The 22814-nt window shown below is 39.4% G+C and overlaps 1 protein-coding gene and 1 long non-coding RNA gene across 2 annotated transcripts; both read right to left on the reverse strand.

Annotated features, from left to right (window-relative positions):
* Window positions 1-907: 907 nt before the first annotated feature.
* LOC128851360 (uncharacterized) lies at window positions 908-9601 on the reverse strand. The gene is made up of 3 exons (XR_008448719.1): window positions 9312-9601; window positions 6634-6733; window positions 908-2587 (listed from the first exon to the last, which is right to left on the reverse strand). It is a non-coding gene; the product is annotated as an uncharacterized LOC128851360 (long non-coding RNA).
* Window positions 9602-10718: 1117 nt separating this feature from the next.
* Window positions 10719-14462, reverse strand: PPDPFL (pancreatic progenitor cell differentiation and proliferation factor like). The gene is made up of 5 exons (XM_054060694.1): window positions 14304-14462; window positions 14105-14202; window positions 12792-12881; window positions 12603-12702; window positions 10719-12194 (listed from the first exon to the last, which is right to left on the reverse strand). The coding sequence occupies exons 1-5, from the start codon at window positions 14375-14377 to the stop codon at window positions 12182-12184; spliced, it is 375 nt and encodes a 124-aa protein (XP_053916669.1). The 5' UTR covers window positions 14378-14462; the 3' UTR covers window positions 10719-12181.
* Window positions 14463-22814: the final 8352 nt, after the last annotated feature.

The raw sequence follows: 22814 nt of genomic DNA on the forward strand, positions 1-22814 counted from the left end.
AAACATGCTAATGCACTTCTTTATAGGCTAACTTCGTCAAGTAGGTTAGAGCTAAGGACTATGTTATTATCAGTGCTATGATCATTATCATTGTTTTAGTAGTAATAAGATTAAATCTCGAGCAAAGAACAAGATAGCCACAAGACAAAACTTTGATAACTGAGGTTTACCATGTTGTAAGACACAGGTTATTACCACCAGATAAGTGAACTAGAGAATATCTTGGGCCAGCAGAGTTGATGTCAGTGACTTTGACATACATACCAGTTTTTCTTAATTATAATCCTGTGACTGAGAACCGTTACTACTTCCGTGGGTAACACTGCAGATTTTAATACAGTGTTCAGTGCATTTTTTAGCACTCATGCAGAATATTTGGAACAGCTTCAGACTTGCCAATTCTACTTGATTTTACTGAGGTATCGTTTAATATTTTGAGAGTGCTTCAGCCACAGGAAAGTCTGAGATAGGCATGAAAGGAGTATGACATAATATTTGCACAGACTTGCATAACTAATCATTAAAAACTAAAGTAATATGCCTTCAGTATCACAAGAATATCCTACTAGATTTCAGTTTCATGATTCTGAATCTAGTGGGTCTGTGAGGACATCTTCCACAATACAGGCTATGAAACTTCACTTAGTAAATGGGAATAATTTTTTTAATATATCACTTGAATAGAAGATATATTTTGTATCTTTTCAACTGGCTTAGTAGCAACTGTTAGCAAAACTGTGTCCTCAGCCGCAGGGCCTAAAAGATAAACCACACAGAAAATTGTACAAGGTAAAGTTTTATTTCAGTCTGAAGCTCAGCTCTAATTAAACAATATTTTAATGCTTGCATAAGCATTATAATGAATATTAAAAATACTGTTAACAATTTTAATATTATTACTGTTACATTTTAATAATAAAAGAAATCTTAATATATATAATGTATGACTATTCCTAAATATGTTTATATGTAAACACAGAAATACGGATAAAAGTGTATCTTTTTACAAATATGAAGCGATCTGCTACAAAAAAAGTAAGCTGCCGTATAAGAATTCGGTATGTTCAGAAACAATTTTCCCTGCAGAAATGCAAGCACTACTACACAGTGTCCTTGATTATAAACTTATTACAGTACAGGCCCCACTAATTAGGCAAAGGCATCATTAGTGATGCTTTGGTGGTTTGATATGAGGCTGAAGATAGGGAACTAGGAAATGAAATAGATTGTTTTATGAAATCCATGAAGCTTTTCATATGAAAGAAAAGATGCTACCACAGTTTTAAGATTACACAGTAAAAGAATTAAGGTATACAAGTAAGTGTTTTCACGGCAATGCTAAACGCTGTGTTACATGAAATAATAAAGTAATGCTAATTTTTGGAGAAAAGAATGCAGTTTAGTAAATAGACACTATGCTGTTTAAAGAGCATTATAAGGTATATATGTATATAAGATTTCTAAATGAGTTACAGAAATATTATTTTTCACATTTGACAAGGCATAGCATTGTTGTTTTACCTCTATATTAATATAATTAACATCATGTTCAAATAAAAACCTTGTATCTATTGATGTCAGGTTTTAATTCTGACTTTTAGACCCTATCTGTTACAAATCACTGATATTAAGTACTCCCATTCCCATCTAGCAAGACTCTTTACTGTCAAAAGTAGAGTTGTTATAATGTGGAAAACCTCAATTTGATAACAAATGGTCTGGCTTTCCATATCTTTAAATACTGACAATACATGTTGCATTCTGTTGATTTTTTGATTCGAAACTCATGAAACAGCCCTACACCACCCCACAAGTTGTGACTTCTTTGTGTCCTCATTTCATGCTGTGTCAGAAGGCCGGGCTAATTAGACAATTCTAAATGAAATCTTGGCAAGTCTCAAAAGGATATTCTCAAAAGAGAGATTTTGCTTATTCTTTTACTGCTCAAATTGTGCCAAGTCTTTATGATGGCCCAAAAACTGCACTGCTCAATAAACAGTGAAAGTACAAAGAATTCTTTCTCTTACTCTCTCCCGTGTGCCTTTATGCACATTACTGTAGGAGGCTCATAAAAGTGAAACATCAGGGATGAGGACTCTTATTTAGCTGAGGCATAATAATTTAATACAAGCATAGTGCACATAATGTATTGACTTGCAAACAGAATAATCTAAGATCTCCAAATGCAAGCTTTCAATAAAACAGTATTTTAAGAACACTTTTTTAAACTAATGCATTCAGACAACGTATGCCTTCTTTATTATCCATTCATGAATCTTTTTCTACTTCATACACTTAAAATAAATGTTGAATCGACTTGGCAACTAATTATAGAACAGTGCTATGTGAGCCTTAGCCCAGTAACTTTAATTCTAATGTCCTGGGTGACTTACGTAATACTAGAGGCACTTGGATTTCTTGGAAGTAGAGAGCTACATGAGATGAACTCCTTCTCCTGTATTTGCAGTGCAGTATTTCAGTAGCCAAATATAAACAGTGGTCTCTCTAGGTCACTCCTCCACACAAGGGAAATGGAAGCAAGGTTAATTAACTGAAATTTTCTTTCAGCTGAACAGTCTTTTCCATCCTGAAAAAACACCACATAAAATACATATTTTTTTTTATGCTGAAAGAGCATCACTTATGAACTAAATCATGACATACAGTCATTGGAGGAGTTAGATTTGTATGTTCTATTATTTTTCTTATTAATATCATTATTTTCCTTTATACCATTATTGTTTCAGTAAAGCTGTTTTAGTTTTAGTTCCAACCCACAAGCCTCCCACTCTCATTTCCCTTTCACTGGCGGTGGAGGAACTGGGATACAACTGCACAGTTTAGCTGCTGACTGACATGGAGGGGGGTCTAACCCAGGAGAGTCATTCTTCATGTTGTCAATTATGTAAATGAAAAGTAACTTCAGTTAATTAATTTGCTTTATTTTAAACTAAATGCACATCAAAATCATAATAACGTATGTAGGTAGGTTTCAGAAATAAATTCTCAGGAGCTAAAAACTAACATCACTCTCAGCATCCATTTGCCCAAGAATTTTCAGCTCATTAGAGATTTCAGTCCCTATAGCAAAAATGTGTCAGATTTAAAAAAAAAAAAAAAAAAGCTTGACTCTTTTGCTGTAAAATGGTAGACAACCTCTAAATGTTCTGTGACAAGAAATTTGTCATGTTAGGTCCAGACTCCAGATAAACCTGCAGATTCTGATAACCTGCAGCAGCCAGTGAGTGTTTGGTTTTTTCATTATCCTTACTCTTCCCATCCTGCCCATTTGATGGCTCTGGTCTAAGTAGGGACATCACTGCTAGTGTTGTTTATTGAAAGGAAGGGAGAATCAAGCCCCCATGTGCAATTTACTACAGCGGCTAGTGTCACATTCTCAGAGATTAGTAAAATACTTACTCTCTCTGATAATGCAGATTAATGTTAAATTCAACTTATTCCTCACACTACATATCCTTGTAACTATTGTCACTAAGGTCAGTCAAAGTGTTCTGACATGGTTTTTTTCTGTTCTTTCACTGAACTACTACACATTTTTTAAAAATTATGTTTGCCCCAGAATTCACAACATTAAAAGGGCTGAGGGGAAGGGAACACAATTTCTGAGAGGATTAGCTCATAAAAAAGGTCTTAAGCAAAACTCCCAGTAGCCATCACAGAAGCGTGTCCTGTCAATATGTTTCGGGGATGTTATTTTACAACAAAAATGGCAAGATTTTATTGAGCTAAATGATTGTGCTGCAATCCTGCCCTCTATTTTACAGGAAATCTGTGGATTCTTTCAATCCGTTGTCCTTACTTGAGAGCTGGCTCAATATAAATTATACCACTGCCTGCTTTTCCTGAGCTTCTAGTATAGTCTAGATTATTTTCTGGCCACAGCAAAATCCTATTGGTTTTTTGTTCTGTTTTGTTTTTAGACAGAGACAGAAAGATGCATTTTCTGAACACAGGTTGGCCATTCTAGTATTAAAAAGATTGCTGTTTGCCTTGGCAGCCCTTTCTGTCTCATTTCTGCATTATTCCCGTGTAGGTGCTAAAAGGGTGTTTATTGTTTGTTTTGTTTTGTTTTGTTTTAATGAGTGCATAGAGCAATAGGGGGAGAGGAGAGACAAGTAAATAAGCCCTGACATAAACTTAGCTTCTGTGACTCTTTGAGCCATAGCAATCCATACACACAATTAGGATTTTAGTTAGTAATGGAAGAACAATAATTTTGTGATCTTTTGGGTTGGTTTTTTTTTACTTCAAATCTACTATCAATGAATTTACATTTATTTATTACGAAAATATCTTTTCATCTCAGTGGTTTTCAGCTTTAGTTAACATTGAAGAATTGCCTTCAGTTTAAATAAATCCCAAATTACTTTCTTGTTTGAGGGCTGAACTGAGTATTATGAATGTAAGCAAATTAAAAATACAGAGCATATAGTATTTGAGTGCTATTGTACAGAAAAAGGTCTATTCTCAGTTGAGGAATGTTTTGGCCAATAAATAGCAGTCCTTACACTTGGCAGGTCTTCCTTTAAAATATATAATAAAAGCTGTGGATGCTTTAACATCCAAAAATGTCCAAAAAGGACATCCATTTTCAGAATTAGTCATAAAGGCCTCATACAATATTATAATGCCTATTAGTTGATGTCTTTCAAGATTATTGTCCAGTGTTATGTTGTAAATACGTAGAATAAAAATCAGTCCTTACAGGAGAGAGTTACAGTCTATGCACATTTACCTCAGAAGGTCTGAGCTGACCTGCGTAGTCACTGGAGCTCTGTTTTAATGGCATGTAGGCGTTTACAAAGTGTTTATACCACAAATCTGCCCCCTCCAGATAGCACTCCTGCTACATTCACAGTATAGTGACAGATAAACAGAGAAAAAACAACTCACCAACTAAATACATTAAGCAATAATGGCATAAGATTAACGTAGGACAATAATTATGACAAGCAGGAAAATAAGTAGTGAAAGTAACAATTTGCTTAATGCATTTCAGCTTGTCATTCCTTTGCAATGAAATTAGAAAGAAATGTAAAGCAACTATGCTTTACCTAGATAAATATGTTTACAGTGAAGTACAGGATGAGAACAAGGAGGGGAGTTTGGTGGAGTTTTTTGGGGGGTTCCCCAAACTGATTGTGGATTTTGCCAGCAGGCATTCTATTGTCGACAGAACATGGAGGGATTACTCTACATATAATGTACATTCACCTTGCCCTTTAGATCCAAGAGTTCACTCAATTTGCCACTGCCATGGAGAAATTATCTGGCCAGTAACACATCCCATCAGTGTGACCCAACTTAAACATATGGTGATACTGAGGTGGAGTCATGACAACATTAAATTAACAGTGTACCCAGGTGGCCAAGAAGCCAAACTGCATCCTGGCTTGTATCAGAAATAGCGCAGCCAGCAGGACTAAGGAACTGATCACTCCCCTGCACTTGGCACTGGTGAAGCTCATCTCAAATACTGTGTTCAGTTTTGGGCCCCTCACTACAAGAAAGACGTTGAGGTACTGTACACTGTGCAAGGAAGGGCAATGATGCCAGTGAATGATCTAGAGCACAAGCCTCATGAGGAAACTGAGGTTGTTTAGTCTAGAGAAAAGGAAGCTGAGGGAAGATCTCATCACTTTTTGCAACTGCCTGAAAGGAGGTCTCTTCTACAAAGAAACAAGTGTTAGGATAAGAGAGAATGGCCTCAAGTTGCACCAGGGGAGGTTTAAACTAAATTACTAGCAAATATTACTTTACTGAGAGGGTTGCCAGGCATTGGAAGAGGCTGTCCAGGGAAGCAGTTGAGTCACCATCCCTGGAGGTATTTAATAGACATGTAGATGTGGCACTTGGGGACATAGTTTAGTGATGATCTTAGCAATGTTCGGTTTTCAGTTGGACTTGATCTTAATGGTCTTTTACAACCTAAGTGATCCCATGATTCTATGAAAATTTAGTGGGTTTTGAGATTAAGAACCTATTGTATATAAAATGGGAAAACAAAATATTGGGGTTTTTTTAAATGAATTTGTGTGTTATTTCCTGCAAGTAGTTAGTTGCAATGGGTACAAGTCTTTAAACTTATTATTAAAAAGATACATCTTCGCTTCTTTTCCTTCTTGTTTGGCTTATTTAGTGACAATTTGTATGTCCTCATCCAATCTGAAATAAGTGAACTATGGTGTGGGAAATATTGTTTAAGAGTCTGACTTTTAGCTTTGACTCACAGAAGCAAAAAGCATATCTCCAGCTGCTTCTACCTATTGATCCAGTCCTATCATGATGAAATACTTCTTGAAGTCAGCATAGCTGAGGATTAGCAAAATGATACAACCTCTTTGGAAATAACTGTCAAGATCCTTGAAGAGGAGGTAAAATCAAAACTTCTTTTTTTTTTGAGCCATGAGTCCTGACTAACCCTTGAACTGCTATTCACAGAGAAATTGAATTGGAAGCAATGGAAAAGATCTTAAAAGGTGAGCATGATCAACTACTGAAAATTTTACCAGGGTGTTTTACAGACTCACTTCAAAATCAGGACAAGATAGTCTTTCATTTGCAGCAAAAGAAAAGCAATAGACAAAACAAAACTTGAATAACAGGCCTCACCCTGTCCAGGAGACAATCCCAGTAGAGTGACTGATGTCCAACCAGTCCTGTCAGTCCTCTTCTGTTAGAGTCGATATTGTACATCAGTGGGCCTCTTAAACTGAAAAAAACAGTTTTATCTTCCACCCAATACTGGTACCTCAGCTAAAGAAGTTCATTGAGATTGCGTTCTGCTTTACAGATATAAATGAAAATTAATTTTATTGAAGCCAAAGACGGTAAACTTACAACAAGATGTAGTAGCTGACACAGCTATGAAAAGCAACTTTTTAATCGTACAAGTCCTTTTTTCCTGTTATAAATTGATCTAGTATAAATATTTCTGTCCAGATCATGTCCTGCCTTCATGACTACAAGAAATTTATAATTCTATTTCTGAGGAAAAGTCAATAAAGTGTCTCTGAATATACCATTGAATATTTAACTCGGAACTAAATCTTCTGTTTTGGCATAGGGTTGGGAAACTGATTTCTTTCTCCACAGTTTCTGAGAGACACAGAAGTGGACAAAAATGAAAAAAGTTGGCTTTCCCCCGACTTCTTCCTAATACAGTAATTTGATTCACTTCCCTGTAAGTGACAGACCGTTTCTAAAACAAAGACCTATCTTTCAGTGGTTGCATACAGTATATTTCACATCTGCTGCTGCCAGAACAGTTAAAAATGACACATGACAAAGTGCATGACACGACAAATCTGCCAGAATCCCTCAATCAATGAAGAATCGGCCAGGACAACAAACATGATCATGTTCAAAAATTTCACAGTCATCAGCTGTAAGAGCCTGTTTTGCAAACAACATCAATCCTGGTAGAAATGACTGAATGAACTCTGCTTGGGCTGGGAAGTGACAACAAGAAAGTCTGCTTTCAAGAAGGAATACTGCATGATTAGTTAAGATCATAAAACCAAAGGAGAGATTAACAAATACTTTAAAATATCAGGATGTTGTAATATCACAAACAGAAGTGACCCTTCCATGGAAATTACAAAGAAATACTGAAGTGCATTTTTCATGAGAGATCTAATCAATGCATATATTAGAAAAAAATTACTCATTCCTAACAACTGAAACTGAGTTTGATTTGCTTTTTGATTTGCTGTTCATTTATATTAAAAACCTGTTTCTTAAACAGGTTTATTTGTCATTCCTGCTTCTACAGAAAAGGCTAGTATGCAACGAAAATATGTCATTTCATAGCAATAGTCTTCACTGTTGTCCATCCATAACATGTAGTGTTGCTTACCTCACGTACATGCAAGAAAACACTTGGAAAGAAACACAACTTTATGGCTTCTATTCCAAACCACAATATATGTGAAAAAAAACTCTTCAAGGTTTCTTACTCTAAATGTGCTTCACAGGAAGATTTCATTCTTTGTGAGCTAGAACTATATAAAATTGATCTTTTACTTAGATTCCTAAAATGGGATGATACTAGGGCAAGTAAGTAGACTATGACTTAGGTTTTTCTTTTAAGAAAGAAATGGAAGCCCAATATTGAATATCACTGCTGAACAAGTGTTTAAGAAAAAAGAAAAATAGGAAAAAAAAAAAAGAAAAAAGAGAAAAAAGAAAGAAAAAAAAAAAAAGCCTTTTTCAAGGCCATCTCTCCATTACAAACTTGGTGACAACAGCTGGATTTAACTCAGTACTTACATCCTGGAACAACTTCTGCTTCTGATACTTATTTTTTTCCAGGTAGATAACAATATGCACATTAACATCATCAAAATAAATCTCTACCCATCATAGGATCATAGAATGGTTTGGTTTGGAAGGGGCCTTAAAAACCACCTAGTTCCAACACCCCTGCTGAGGGCAGGGACAACTTCCACTAGCGTAGATTGCTCAAACACTCATCCAATCTTACCTTGAACACATCCAGGGACCACGACTTCTCTGGGCAACCTGTACCAGTGCCCCACTATCCTCAAGATAAAAAGTTTCTTCCTAACATCTAGTCTATATCTCCCTTTTTTCAGCTCAAAACCATTTGCCCTCATCCTATCACTATACACCCTGATAAAAAGCCCCTCCTCAGCTTTCCTGAAGGCCCCATTTAAGTACTGGAAGGCTGCTATAAGTTCTCCCCCAGAGTCTTCTCTTCTGTAGGCTAAACAAGACCAGCTCTCTCAAGCTGTTCTCATACAGGAGGGGAGGTGCTCCAGACTTTTGATCATCCTTGTGGCCTCCGCTGAATTCACCCTAACAGATCCATGTCCTTCCTGTGCTGAGGACTTCAGAATTGAATACAATATTCAATTGGGGTTTCACAAGAGCAGAGCAGAGGAGAGGGGCAGAATCACCCCCCTTGACATGCTGCTCACACTCTTTTGATGCAGCCCAGGATATGGTTGGCTTTCTGGGCTGCAAGCATGCATACCTGAGTCATGTTAAGCTTCTCATCCACCAGCATCCCCAAGTCCTTCTCTTCAGGGCTACTCTCAGTCCATTCTCTGCCTAGCCTGTATTTGTGCTTGGGATTGCTCTTAGCCTTATTGAACATCATGAGTTTTCATATGGGCCCATGCCTCAACCATGTTACCGATAAAGGCATTAAACCACACCGATCCCAATACCAACCACTGAGGAACACTACTTGTCACTGGTCTCCACTTGGACATTGAGGCAGTGACCACAACACTTGGAATGCAAACATCCAGCCAATTTCTTACCCGCTGAGTGGTCCATCCATCAAATCTATACCGCTCCACTTTAGAGACCAGAATGTCATGTGGGACAGTGTTGAGGACCTCTACAAGTCCAGGTAGAGAATGTCAGTTACTCTTCCCTTATCCACCAGTGCTGTAGCCCATCATAGAAGGTCACCAAATTCGTGAGGCATGACTTGCCCCTTATGGAGCCTTGCTGGACGTCACCAACCACCTCCTTATTTTCTTATTGCCTCAGTACAGTTTCCAGGAGGATCTGCTCCATGATCTTGCCGGGCACAGAGGTGAGACAGACCAGCCTGTATTACTGATAATATTTCTAACATGAAAAACCATATTTTTATACTATGATTATTCTTAGATGAAACATTTGTACCTGTTTTACCCAGACAGGCATCAAAATCATTATTTTCCTGTTTTTCTCATTCCACAATATAATTTCTCATCATATTTCTCTCAGTTCTTCTTTAAATCATTTAAATTTTGTCTTCCCCTCCAAAGTTACATTATGTTGACATTTGAGTCACAGAATTGATATTTCCTTAATACTGTGATGTCACAAACTGCAGGCCCTTGATATCAGGCACTTCAAAGTCTCATTTACACTTACCCTGTAGGGAGTTTGTCATAGCAGTATTGGACGTTATTTAATAGAGTTGATTCATTGCAGGTATACTTTGAAGAATTAGCACAAATCACTAGGAGATGGCAGTGGTGCCACTCCAATGCTGAGCTGATCACTGTAAAAAAAGACTTTTTACTGTAAGAGTGCCTCTCCAGAACAGTTTTCCATCACCATGTAGTTCATACAGCCTAAGCAGATCAATGCAAGCAATATGCACTTTCCCTCCCCTTCAAAAAAATAAAGTAAAAAAAAAAAATAGTGCGTTTTTTTCTGGATCTTAACAGCTCATCAGCTCTTTCAGCATTCTCTGGACCCCACTTTCTCACTGTATAAGGAAAGAAGCAGCTTAAGCCCAGTAAGCATTATGACAGCTTGTCATTGTACTCTTCCAGAGTGTCTCTGAATTCTGTATTTCTCTTTTACAATAAGGCTACAGCGCTTTTTTCTGTTATGGTTTCAAGCATTTTCAGAGAGAGGCACACAATCACCTCCTAGCAACTAGCAAGTCTGTCTTTTCCCCCTCCTTTACAGCACAATGTTATAGAAAAAGGTGTTAGGATCCTTTTCCTAGCTTACGTTCCACCTCATATGAGACTTTAAAGTGACAAAAGGAAGAATGTGACAGATGAAACACAAAGGCTTTGTGGAGATTCTAGATTTTGCTAATACATCACATGGGAAAAAACCAACACATCCCCCAAAACACCTACACAAAACCATGCACCAACCACACCACAAGCAACACTGAACACCAGTTTGTTACTAGAGGTCAAAAATAAGCCAGATCAAGTACTCAGTAAATCTTTATTAACAAAAAAATCTTAGTATAAAAAATAGAATTGCTCATTCTGTACACTTAGAGAGAGGATAAAGATGAAACTACACAACAGCAGTGAATTTCAAGATTCCCCAAACTACGTTTTCAGAATTGTGTTCTTGTCTGTGGTCATGTGCCATGCATTCATGGTGTCCACCAAAACTATAAGCTTCCTGAAGCAAACACTTGATACACTTTTGAATTATGCATAACTATGATAACCATTAACCCATAATGAAAAATGTTGGCGACATTAATGTTTGCTAGTTAGTTCATCCCATGGTGAACAAAGGTCAGGCAGGTTTAGATAGTACATAAAAAAGTTGCATAGATAAGTTACAGACATGATATCATCCAGACAAGTACTCATATTATATGACCTCTGCATTTCAGTCATATCTGGTAGAATAAACAAGCTGATGTACTGCTTTACAATGCTGAAGATCAAATAAAACTATGTAACCATCTTTCAAGCACGTGAATCCTGACAAAGGTAGACTTTGCTAATAACATTAATGTGCTTACTTTAAGTTAGACATTTTGCCTGATTTAGCACACAATTAAGCTGACAGACAGCAGTGAATACAGTGAATACTGATAAGATCCATCACTTGAGAACTTCAGAAGCTCTTTAAGATACAGCAAAGCATGTGAGAGTAATCCAAAACAGATCTAGGAGTATCAACTCTGATTAAGGTTGCTCTTCTGCTTGGAAGATATCAGTGTGCACTAGGATTACTGATTTCTTGTACATCTTTTTTATTCTGTCCTCAAATAACTAACAGGTGTAGATATGAATAAAAGCTGTACCTGGGTATTTGAAGTTGGGATCTATACACCCTGCTGGAACAGAGACCAAACTAATTACTGTTTCTTCATGTAAATGGGCTTTCTAAAAGCAATATTATTAATAAGCATTCTTGTAAACTTACTCCCCATAACCAGTACACAAATATTTGATAGCAAACGTACCATAGAGCAGTCCTACTCTGGACTATACATTTGAATCTTGTTTACATCAGTGTGACTGCCTAAAATGCCAGTATCTTTTAAAGGTAAAATTTAACAATATCACCTAATACAATTTAATTTAATACACACATTTCTCCTACACCTACAATATCTTACTTTTATTGTAATTTCTCTCTAACTATCTAAGTCAGTCATCAGGATATTTAATCCAGATAATTTCCATTAGAGAGACATATCAAATACATCAACTCCATAATGAACAAGGTAGCCCATGGACATGTCCGTTAAGCATTACCCTTTAAGCTTCTGACAAATATTTTGAAAATACACTTTTCTGCTCTCCTAAAGGTTTTGTTTTCTTCTTGCAGCTGAACCCAGACATTAGGAAGATCCCAAGCCTCTTGGAAAAACAAGTCTGTATGTAGTATCTCAGTCAGTAATGCCAGCGTGCTGTTCTATTCAACTGTTGGTACTGCAGATATACATATAAAGAGGTTATGAGTAAACTTATCGTTATATTTTCCACAAAGATATTTATCTAAGTATTTTTGAATGTATTCATATCAGCGTCTTAACACGAAGTAAAATGGGTTAACAGCATAAATGGGCGTGCAAGTGCTAAAGGTAGAGGATTAAATAAATATCACTATAAATATAGAATCATAGAATCACTAGGTTGAAAAGGACCCACTGGATCATCGAGTCCAACCATAAATATGAAGTAGCATGAGTCAACTTATTAAAATGAAATCATGGGAAGCCTCTACAGCCATACACTTGCAGTACCTTTTATTTTAGCCGATTATGTTTAGTAACACTTTCACCAAAAGGAATATTGAATGAGTGAATTATCCCTGTCATTGTAAAAAACAGGACTCACCTGCTTGCTGATAGTGTTTTTCTGCCAACAGTCGGTGGAGATGGTTCACTATGGAAAAAACTTTTTATCCACCAACACTTGTCAACTATTTCAGGTAACCCTGCAAAAGGAAAATAAGCCCACACCATTAGACACTGGCTAAATAAAATGGGCAAAAACAGAAGACTGTTTAAAAGAAGGAAAAAATACCATTAAATGCTTTGTCCTGGTCTGTAATGCTCACAGTATCCAAACAGCAGGAGGAGCTGGAGGAAACACTGGATTCCGAGTTCTGTCTTGCTGTTCATGGAAAACAGAGACACGTGGTGAAAAAAAAGTGTTTCTAGAGAGGACACTAGTTCCATGCCAAGAACTTTTCAGAGCTGCTGCTATACTGGAGGAAGTAAAGTTTACTTAGCCACAAAGTAGAACTTAAGTAGTATAACATCTTCAGTTTATACACTATTCTACTACTGTTGCTTATATAAAAGCTTATAAATTGATCTCTCAGTCTATTTAGTCTTCATTTAAAGCATACTGAGATCTGCTTGCATAACTTCCACTGAAATCAGCAACAGATCTTATGATCATGCACGTTACTATCAAACTAAATCAGCCTATCCCTTAGTATTTGAGTCCAAAACAACTTAATTGCTATACTTTCCATTGCAACATACTCTCACCATTGTGTCCGTTCTGTTTAAAGGGATTCTAATACACCAGGTGTAATCTCAAACTAATGACTATTTCACATATTCAGAAACAAAAATGTGAGTTGATTTTGTGTTATCTATAAGTCTGCAAAAACAAATGTGAAGTATTGCTATAAGCTGTGACTTGCTGGGCTAAAGCTTTCTATGTCATGCTTTATAATGAGATGGGAAGGGAAGGGAAGGGAAGGGAAGGGAAGGGAAGGGAAGGGAAGGGAAGGGAAGGGAAGGGAAGGGAAGGGAAGGGAAGGGAAGGGAAGGGAAGGGAAGGGAAGGGAAGGGAAGGGAAGGGAAGGGAAGGGAAGGGAAGGGAAGGGAAGGGAAGGGAAGGGAAGGGAAGGGAAGGGAAGGGAAGGGAAGGGAAGGGAAGGGAAGGGAAGGGAAGGGAAGGGAAGGGAAGGGAAGGGAAGGGAAGGGAAGGGAAGGGAAGGGAAGGGAAGGGAAGGGAAGGGAAGGGAAGGGAAGGGAAGGGAAGGGAAAAAAAGAAAAATATATCACCTATCCCTAATGAACAATTCAAAATAGGGAAAAAAAAGTAGATGAATATCCAGAAGCAGATACTCATTAAAACTGAAGTTCCTTGATATATTAGAAGACTCCTTGAGCAATTAAAAAGTCAGACAAAAGTACCCTTTTGCCTCTATCTATCCCATCTAGAGGTCAGCTAAAATACTTTCTGAATTTTTCATGAGCGGTAACCATCGGGACACGGGCTCAGGGAGCGAGGGCTCAGCCGCCCTCCGCCAGAGGAGCCTCCCCGGCCCGGAGCGAAGGGGTTTAAGCGGGGCAGCTCCCGACCCCCCGGACACTTACTCCTGTAGTACTGGTTCTTGGCCAGGAGGCAGCCGGCAGAGGGAACCGAGGCCATGGCAGCAGCGCGACGGGATAACCTGCTTTTCTCCGGGAGGAGCCTGCAGGAGGAACGGCGCGTGTTGCCGGGGGAAAGCCGAGCCCGACAGGGGAAACGGCCCGCGGCGGGACCCGAGGGCACCGGCACCGTCCCGAGGCTCACCTGCGCCGCTCGGGGTCACCAGCCGTGGGGAGGGAGACCGCCACTGCACTCTCCTCGCAGCCAGTGCCGCCCATGCCCCACGGCCGCCCCTATATGGGCGCCGGGCGTCCCGCCCCGGGGCGGTGGGACGGGACGGAGCCACCCCCGGAGCGCCCTCCTGGTCCCCTTTCCAGGAACAGCGCTTTCGAGGTGTCATCTCTGAGCGCTTCCCTGGGCTAGCAGCCACTGCCATTGTTATTCTGTGCCCCGGGGAGGTGGGGGGGGTGAATCATAGAGTCATAGAATGGGTTGGGTTGGAAAGAACCTTAAAGATCATCCAGTTCCAACCCCTCTGCCGTGGACAGGGACACCTCCCACCAGACCAGGCTGCCCAAGGGCCCATCCAACCTGGCCTTGAACACCTCCAGGGACGGGGCAGCCACAGCTTCCCTGGGCAACCTGTGCCTCACCGTAGAATCATAGAATTCTGTGGACAGGACTAGAGGGAATGGCCTGAAGCTCCGTCAGGGGAGGTTCAGGTTGGATATCAGAAAAAAATTCTTCACAGTAAGAGTCATTGGCTACTGGAACAGGCTGCCCAGGGAGGTGGTCGAGTCGCCTTCCCTGGAGGTGTTTAAGGAACGGGTGGATGAAGTACTTAGGGACATGGTTTAGGGAGTGTTAGGAACGGTTGGACTCGATGATCCAATGGGTCCTTTCCAACCTTGTGATTCTGTGATTCTGTGATTCTGTGAATCATAGAATCACCAGGTTGGAAAGGATCCACTGGATCGTCGAGTCCAACCATTCCTAGCACTCCCTTAAACCATGACCCTAAGCACTTCATCAACCTGTTCCTTAAACACCTCCAAGGGAAGGTGATTCAACCACCTCCCTGAGCAGCCTGTTCCAGTGCCCGATGATTCTTTCCATGAAGAACTTTTTTTCTGATATCCAGCCTGAACCTCCCCTGGTGGAGCTTCAGGCCATTCCCCCTTGTCCTGTCCTCAGTCACTTGGGAGAAGAGGGCAGCTCCCTCCTTCTCCACAACCTCCTTTCAGGTAGTTGTAGAGAGTAATAAGGTCTCCCCTCAGCCTCCTCTTCTCCAGGCTGAAGTGGAGCTAACCAATCTCATAGTGAAGAATTTCTTCCTAGTATCTAGTCTAAATCTTCCCCTCTCCAGTTTATACCCATTTTCCCTCGTCCTATCACTACAATCCCTTGTAAATAATCCCTCCGCAGCTTTCTTGTAGGCCCCCTTCAGGTACTGGAAGGTCACTGTAAGATCCCCTCGGAGCTTTCTCTTCTCCAGGCTGAACAACCCCAAGTCCCTCAGCCTGTCCTCGTATGGAAGGTGCTCCAGCCCTCTGACCATCCTTGTAGCCTCCTCTGTACCCGTTCCAACAGTTCCATATCCTTCTTATGCTGAGGATTCCAGAACTGGACACAGTATTCCACATGATATCTCACAAGAGAGGAACAGAGAGGCAGAATCACTTCCCTCACCCTGCTGGCCACGCTTCTTTTGATGCAGCCCAGGATATGGTTTGCCTTCTGGGCTGCAACCACACATTGCCGGCTCATGTCAAGCTTCTCATCAATCAGCACCCTCAAAGTCCTTCTCTGCAGGGCAGCTCTCAATCACATCATCTCCCATCGTGTATTAAAATAGGGGATTGCCCTGACCCAGGTGTAGGACCTTGCACTTGGCTGAAGTTCACACAGGCCCACTTCTCCAGCTTGTGTATGTCCCTCTGGATTTCATCCTGTCCTTCCCGTGTGGCAGCTGCACCACTCAGCTTGGTATCTGTTCCAGTAGAGGTTTTTATTATGTTCATAAATATGTATGTGTTCTAGAGAAAGTGAAGCCAGAGATATGCTTTCTACTCTCACGGTGGTAAGTGAAAACTATGATAATCTAAGGACTTTGTAAAGTTAATACTAAGTCCCAGATCACCAAATTTTTTTTCTTCTGATATGTAAATCCACAACTCTCTAAATTGTTGTATTACTAGCTCATGGCAAAAATTGTCCTACAATGTGTTTCCTCAGTTCTTAGAGTTGTCAACAGAAACAACAACATTTTGAGCTATTTGAATTTCTCCTGCCCCACAAGGAGAAGGGTTTAATCATTGTTTTTCATAGCAGGAGTTTTGTGTAAGATCACAGCCACGTGTGCTGTGTGATACTGTGTTACTGCAATGTATCCGATGACTTGAGTGGTGTCTCCTATCTCAAATTATAAAGACATTATTAGTGGTAGTCCCTATCATATTTGTAAGGTTGTAAAGAGTACTGCAGGGGAAAAGCCTGTAAAATAATACTTGTACAGCAGTTGTAACAGGTAAGCATAGTGTATTTTCCTGGGCCTTTTTATTGACCTGCTGTCAGTCTTGACAAGATGGTGGTCTTCTGTCAAGTTTGCAAGATTGACAGAGAAAATACTTTGCAGCCAGGTTTGTACCAAACATTACTACCAGTTATCCCGTGGTTTATCTTGTTATGCAAAAATGCACTGAAAGAGCAGAAGATTTTATATCTTTTTTATACTCCATTCACAGCGTATGTTCCTAGTCACTGTCAAAACTCTTTGTTTATGGATCCCTAAATGTAACTGAACTATTTGTTCATTGTGAGTCACGTCTTTTCTGCCTTGATCATGAATTTCCATTTTGAGGCTTTTTGTATTTTAGGGCAATAAATTTCTGCACCACCCATTTGCATTTCCCACTGTAAATGCCCTCTGGGCACTCTGCTGCACTGTCAGATACATTCCTGAAAGAAGGACACCTTGAGCCATGAGAAGTGCTCCTCTTGGGCCATGACAGTGGGCATTTGTAGTGGTAGCACCGTGTCCTAGATGGTGCTAGTAACATTATCAGTTATTGTATCGCTGTTGTCTTTCAGCTTTAAAATCCTATTTTAATCTACTTAGAACTTTCTCAAGGCCATTACTTCGTCAGAAAACTGTATAGGCTCTAGCCTGCCGATGGTCTAGGTGCTGTATTTGACAAAAAAAAGTGGATTCAAACTCTTCTCTTGCAATCCACATGAATATCCATGCATATTGCAGCAATGCCAAACCACTTAGGAGCTGGAGAACGCCAGATCTGTTAAACTTGAAATTGCTTCACAGCTGCATGTGTATTATTTTACTATATCGTTTAGTGTACATGGTCATTTACCAGTTGGGGTTTTCTTAGAGCTCTTTTTCATGCATTGCACTGGAATGGAAAGTACTTATTTAATGAGAAATTTTCCGTTGTTTCTCCCACTCAACCTGGCATTATGTCCTATCTATTGTATTTTCTTTAGGTAATGCTCTGAATACAAAACAACAGATTTCACCAGTGTTTTTTCTACTGTGGTTATTTTGACAGACTGTTTCTAAAATACTATCAATTTATTTTCAAGCATTGCTACAAAAACAAGGCATGCTATTATCTTCAGTTAACAAGTTGGAATTCTGAGATTCAAAGAAGCTAACATAAAAGAATCCACAAAGTTTATATATAAGAGCATATAAGAGCAGTTTAGGACTTTATTTTTTAAAAAACTATTTAACACTATGCCTCACTTCATTTACCCACCCACATCTTTCATTCATTTCAGATCCAGATTTAAGTACTCAGCACATTGATTAGTCAGATTCTCATCAGACACTGAAAAAAATGGTTAGTGGCCACCTATGATAAATACAAGTGACTCATAGAGCATCAATTACAAACTCAGTGGCAAGGCTATAATTTAGCTTTCAAGACAGGGTTCAATTGCCTTAAACACTGAACTGTTCTCTACTCCCTGGAAGCCTTTGCTGCACTCACTACTCAACTCCTGTCAGGAAAATGGAAGGACCCCTACAAAACATGCTTTATAATCTCTATAACTTCATCAAGCTCAATTCATATCCAAGCTTCATGCCAAAAGAGGAAGGGGCCCTTTGAAATAAATACCAGATAATCCCAAATTTTATACAATTGGATTTACAGAAGGAATATTTACAGCCTTTTGACCTACTAATATTGGGAACTTAACAAGTGTTCATCTAAAATTTGTATCTGTTTAACTATAAAATGTACAAACACTGAATTATGTGTCATCCCATAAATCATGGATACTTACCAAAAGTATAACTTAAATTTCAAAATTAAATCAATATGACTCATTAAATGAATAAATTTCTTACCTAATCCTGCCAGATTTACCTTGTATAACCCATTTTTGGACATTAAAAGGAAAACATCTCAGGCACAACAACAAACAAAAAACACAGTCTAAGTCAAGCTCTACTTTGAAACTGAGAAGTTAATTATTCACTAGACAAGGTTTATCTAATAAACATAACTACTGTCTCAGTTCTTGGAATATCTGTGAGCATGATGCCAGTATTTCTGAGGACTTGGGTTTGGGTTTTTTCTTCCATGCACTTTCGTGACCCTTTTTTTTACTTTTTCTTGTTACTTGACTTTGTGGAAGAGTAGTGTGGAAATTGTACAGTGTTGCTTTGTAGCTGTGTCCTTGGAATGATTGTATGGGTAGTCTGACAATAATGTTTAGAGAGCTGTGAAAAAATTCACTGAAAGCATCTTTCCACATGTATATTCAGAGAGGTATGTTTTTGGCACGTGGGTATTTCCTCCTCCCAAGCTTCTGGAATAGCAGATATTGCACATTTTCATTGCCCAGTCTTATTGCCCATCCACAATTAATTTTCAACCAGACTTGGAACAGCAAGTATGATTCACTCTTATTTGAATGGAATTGTGTCTTGATTTCACAATATGACTCTCCATATGAAGACTGAACTTCCCTCGGTAGTTTTTTGTAATGGATCAATGTTAATGACTACTATTAACATTGTCAGAGAACCTTCAGAAATGTTCCTTTCATACATCTTTCAGTAATTCCAATTATTCACTGTCTAAACAAATTGGTTTGAATACTTGTTTTGTCAAACTTTGAAAGTAGTCTGTAAAAAGAGGCTCACATTAAAGAAATTAAATAGCTCTACTATGTAAAATAAAAACTTTTACTATGCAAAAATTACTTATCAAAATCTATTTGGTTGGTTAACTACTTCCATGGACCAGTGCCATCACTTACCTTTTTAATTCATTTGCTTTATTCTTCAAATATTCCTCCCAGGCAGACACCTCAGCAGGAATGTGGGGGCTCATCTATCAAAACCAAGAGGATTTAAGGAATTGATGAAAAATTAAATGGCAATGTACAAGGTGGCAGGGGAATGAAAATTTGCTAATATATTATATGTAGTCCATGAAAGAGACGTAGGACCATAGAGCTGGTGGGGAGAGCCTGAGCACAGAAGGGACAGAAAAAGCCTCTCTCTTCACCTCTCAGTGAATCATAGAATAATTAGGGTTAAAAGAGACTGATCATCCAGTTCCGACCCCTCTGTGGTGTGTAGGGACACCTTGCACTAGATCAGGCTGCTCAAGGCCCCATCCAACCTGGCCTTGAACACCTCCAGGGATGGGGCATCCACAACTTCCCTGTGCAACATGTGCTGGTGCCTCACCACTCTCATCATGAAGAAATTCCTAGTCTAAATCTGCCCCCCACTACAGTTTATAGCCATTGCCCCTAGTCCTATCACTACAAGCCTTTGTTAACCGTCCCTCCTCAGCTTTCTTGTAGGCCCCCATCAGCTTTCTGGTAATGACCACTCCCAGTACCGAAGTGATTGCTTACTGGCAATTCTGGCACTTTTTTATTGTTGTTATTTTTAATCCTTAGTACAAATATGAATGGATTACTCTGAAAAAAACCCAAATCAAGAAATGTCTAATGAAGAGAAAAAGAATTTTTTTTTTATTCATGATCATTCACAATATCAGATGAGATGACACTGAAATCAAAGGGTAACTACTGAACTCTGATTCTATGCAGAATGCCCCTGAACAATGCAAATTGCCTGAAATGTCAGCAAAAGTAGGGAAAACATATTTTTTGACCTATAAACTGCACTGCCAAAATCTATGTATTAATAAATTGTTAGTACAACTTTTTGCACCAAAGTCAGAATAGTGCAGTGAGTTAGAAGCATCAGGACAGGTTATGTTATAATGATGAGTAAGAACCCTACACAGGGAGATGGCTACGCCCTGTAGTCAGGTGATCTGTGGTCTCTTTGATGGCAATGTCACTCTAATCTCCCTTGCTCTGGCCCCATCTCCTGAACCTCAGTGCTAACATCATACTGAGTACGGTGAGGGTGGTTAGGATGCCAGAGAATTGCCTGCCTGCCAGGAGAAGAACCTACATCCCATCCCATATAACTGCCATGCAGATGTTGAAGGACCCATACAAAATTGGTCATGCACAACCTTCTTAAAACTTTATAACATACGCTACTGCAGGAGATTACTCTGCTTAGGTGAGTGGGAGCACACACGTAGGAACAAGAAAAAGCAGTTACTTTAGCTCTAAAAAGTCACAAATGTCCACTGCCTTGGGGAAACTCATCTTATGACGAGGACCAAGTAGCCCCACGCAGATGGCTAATTGTTCTATCATCTTGTTCTCCTCCGAAGCACTTTTGTCTCCTCTAGAGGCACTATATAGTAAATGCACACAACATCTCCTTATATGTCTCAATCTGCTCCATATGTCTCAGATACCTGTTCTGTTTTCTACAGGGAGACCTGGAGCAACATGTAAGTTAATTTACTCACAAATCAGACCAGCCTGCAGAGAGGCACAGTGGAGGAACACTGGCAGTGTAGGACTTATAATACAACAAAGACAGTCCAGATCCTTAATTAATTACACTTGTTATTTTCTTTTTCTCCATCACTTGAACCAGCTGGCATCAGAAGTGCAGGCATCATTAGGATTGACATGGGACTCTGCCATTTTTTCTAGACTCACAGACGCTTAGAATTTGTCTGTACTAGCAGTTTAAATGTGCTTGGGATCATTCTTTGGCCCTGAAGACAACTGATATTCAATGGTGTACATCCACACTGTTTAATACTGCAAAATAGTATGGTTACATCCAAAATGGGCTGTGAAGAGTTGTCTCTTGCTTATGTTAAATCCTAAGCTGCCTGGGAATGTTTTGGGAGGGAGCCAGGGCCTAAGCCATTCCAGAACCTTTCTAACATTTTAGTAGTACAGACAATCATGTTCTGTTCTGTGAGAATATTCCTTGGCATTAACTTAAGGTTTAGCTAACTCAATGTGACATCACTGGTGTCTGAAGTAAGAGGTCAAGAACTCAATAAGCTTAAAAATATTCAGTCTCTGCTAGGCATCCACTAAGGTGTACATGGCCAATTACAGTCCAGTCACTACATTTCTTTAGATCTTAATGAATCTAATGTGTTTACTCTTTGTGTTTCCACAGGTGATGGTGGCCAAGCCACTCTCTATGATATTTGAAAAGTCATGGCAGTCAGGAGAACTCCCTGGTGACTGGAATAAGAGCAACATTGCACTGATTTTTAAATAGGGAGAAAAGATGATCCTGGGAGCTATCGACCTGTTGGCCTCACCTCTGTGCCTAGGAAGATCATGGAACAGATCCTTCTAGAAGCTATGCTAAAGCATATCGAGGATGGGGAGGTGATTAGTGGCAGCCAGCATAGCCTCACCAAGGGCAAGTCCTGCCTGACCAGCCTAGTGGCACAGACACTGCACTTCAAGTTGTCTCTATGCAAAAGCAAAGGTAGACAAGCTGCAAACCTCTCAAGGTTAAAATTTCCAGCACCCCAGCAGAATTTACTCTAACCACAAACTCATCTCTCTCACAATAAAGGCATAGTTGGCAGCATTTTCTGGAGCTGAAGAAAGAAGATGAGGGGCTTTTTCAGCTTCCCTTGTCTAAATGTCATTGCATTTATGTCTGGGAATTCTTTTTGACATCATTTGTGTGTTATTTGCTGTTATGTGTTGTATTTGGCTATGCACTGTGCATCTTATCTGCATGCTCTTGTTTTCCTACTTTGTTTTGCTTTTCTGAGTTTGGTTTTGATCTTTGACCTAGTTTTCCCTTTTCTTGTTTGAATAAACACGTTTGAACTGTTAAAGGTATGTTGACCTTGCTTATTTTTCAAAGTAATTCTAGGACTCCTAGGGCTTCATCTCCTTGTACGTCCAGCTGCTGCAAGGCAGCACTACCAGCTCCCATGGAGTTCAGGGTCCAAAACTAGAGTACAGTGTAAGAGCAGATTCCAAAATGATGAGAAAGGCTTTCAGGAGTGGAAAAACAATGTTGTCCCAGATATGGAGTGTGTTTATGAACTGGTAACTTTTCTTTAACAGTTAGAAGTATCCTGTTCAGGCATGCCAGACCCCAAGATCTGAAGGTGACCGCCTTTTGTCAGGCTAGAGGAAGAATTACCTTCTTTCTGTTTAAAGCAGGGAAAAGTTATGATACCTCCCTGGTGAAATGTATTAGTGGGAGGAGCAGGGATTTACCCACTAATCTTGGTTTGCCTATTTCTATCATGGGAGGTGTAGATGGCCTTGAAGAAAAATTCCTAGTTGTAGGTTTTAGCTTGCTTGCTT

This window comes from Cuculus canorus, chromosome 2 (genome assembly GCF_017976375.1).
Source record: "Cuculus canorus isolate bCucCan1 chromosome 2, bCucCan1.pri, whole genome shotgun sequence".
NCBI lineage: Eukaryota > Metazoa > Chordata > Aves > Cuculiformes > Cuculidae > Cuculus > Cuculus canorus.

What these genes read in the sequence shown, in the direction of transcription:
- PPDPFL (XM_054060694.1), bottom strand. Translation starts at nt 14,377, where the DNA reads ATGGGCGGCACTGGCTGCGAGGAGAGTGCAGTGGCGGTCTCCCTCCCC. An exon ending in CAAGAACCAGTACTACAGGA is followed by an intron (nt 12,882 to 14,104) that starts GTAAGTGTCCGG and finishes TTCCATGAACAG; the next exon opens with CAAGACAGAACTCGGAATCC. An exon ending in CCAGGACAAAGCATTTAATG is followed by an intron (nt 12,703 to 12,791) that starts GTATTTTTTCCT and finishes TTCCTTTTGCAG; the next exon opens with GGTTACCTGAAATAGTTGAC.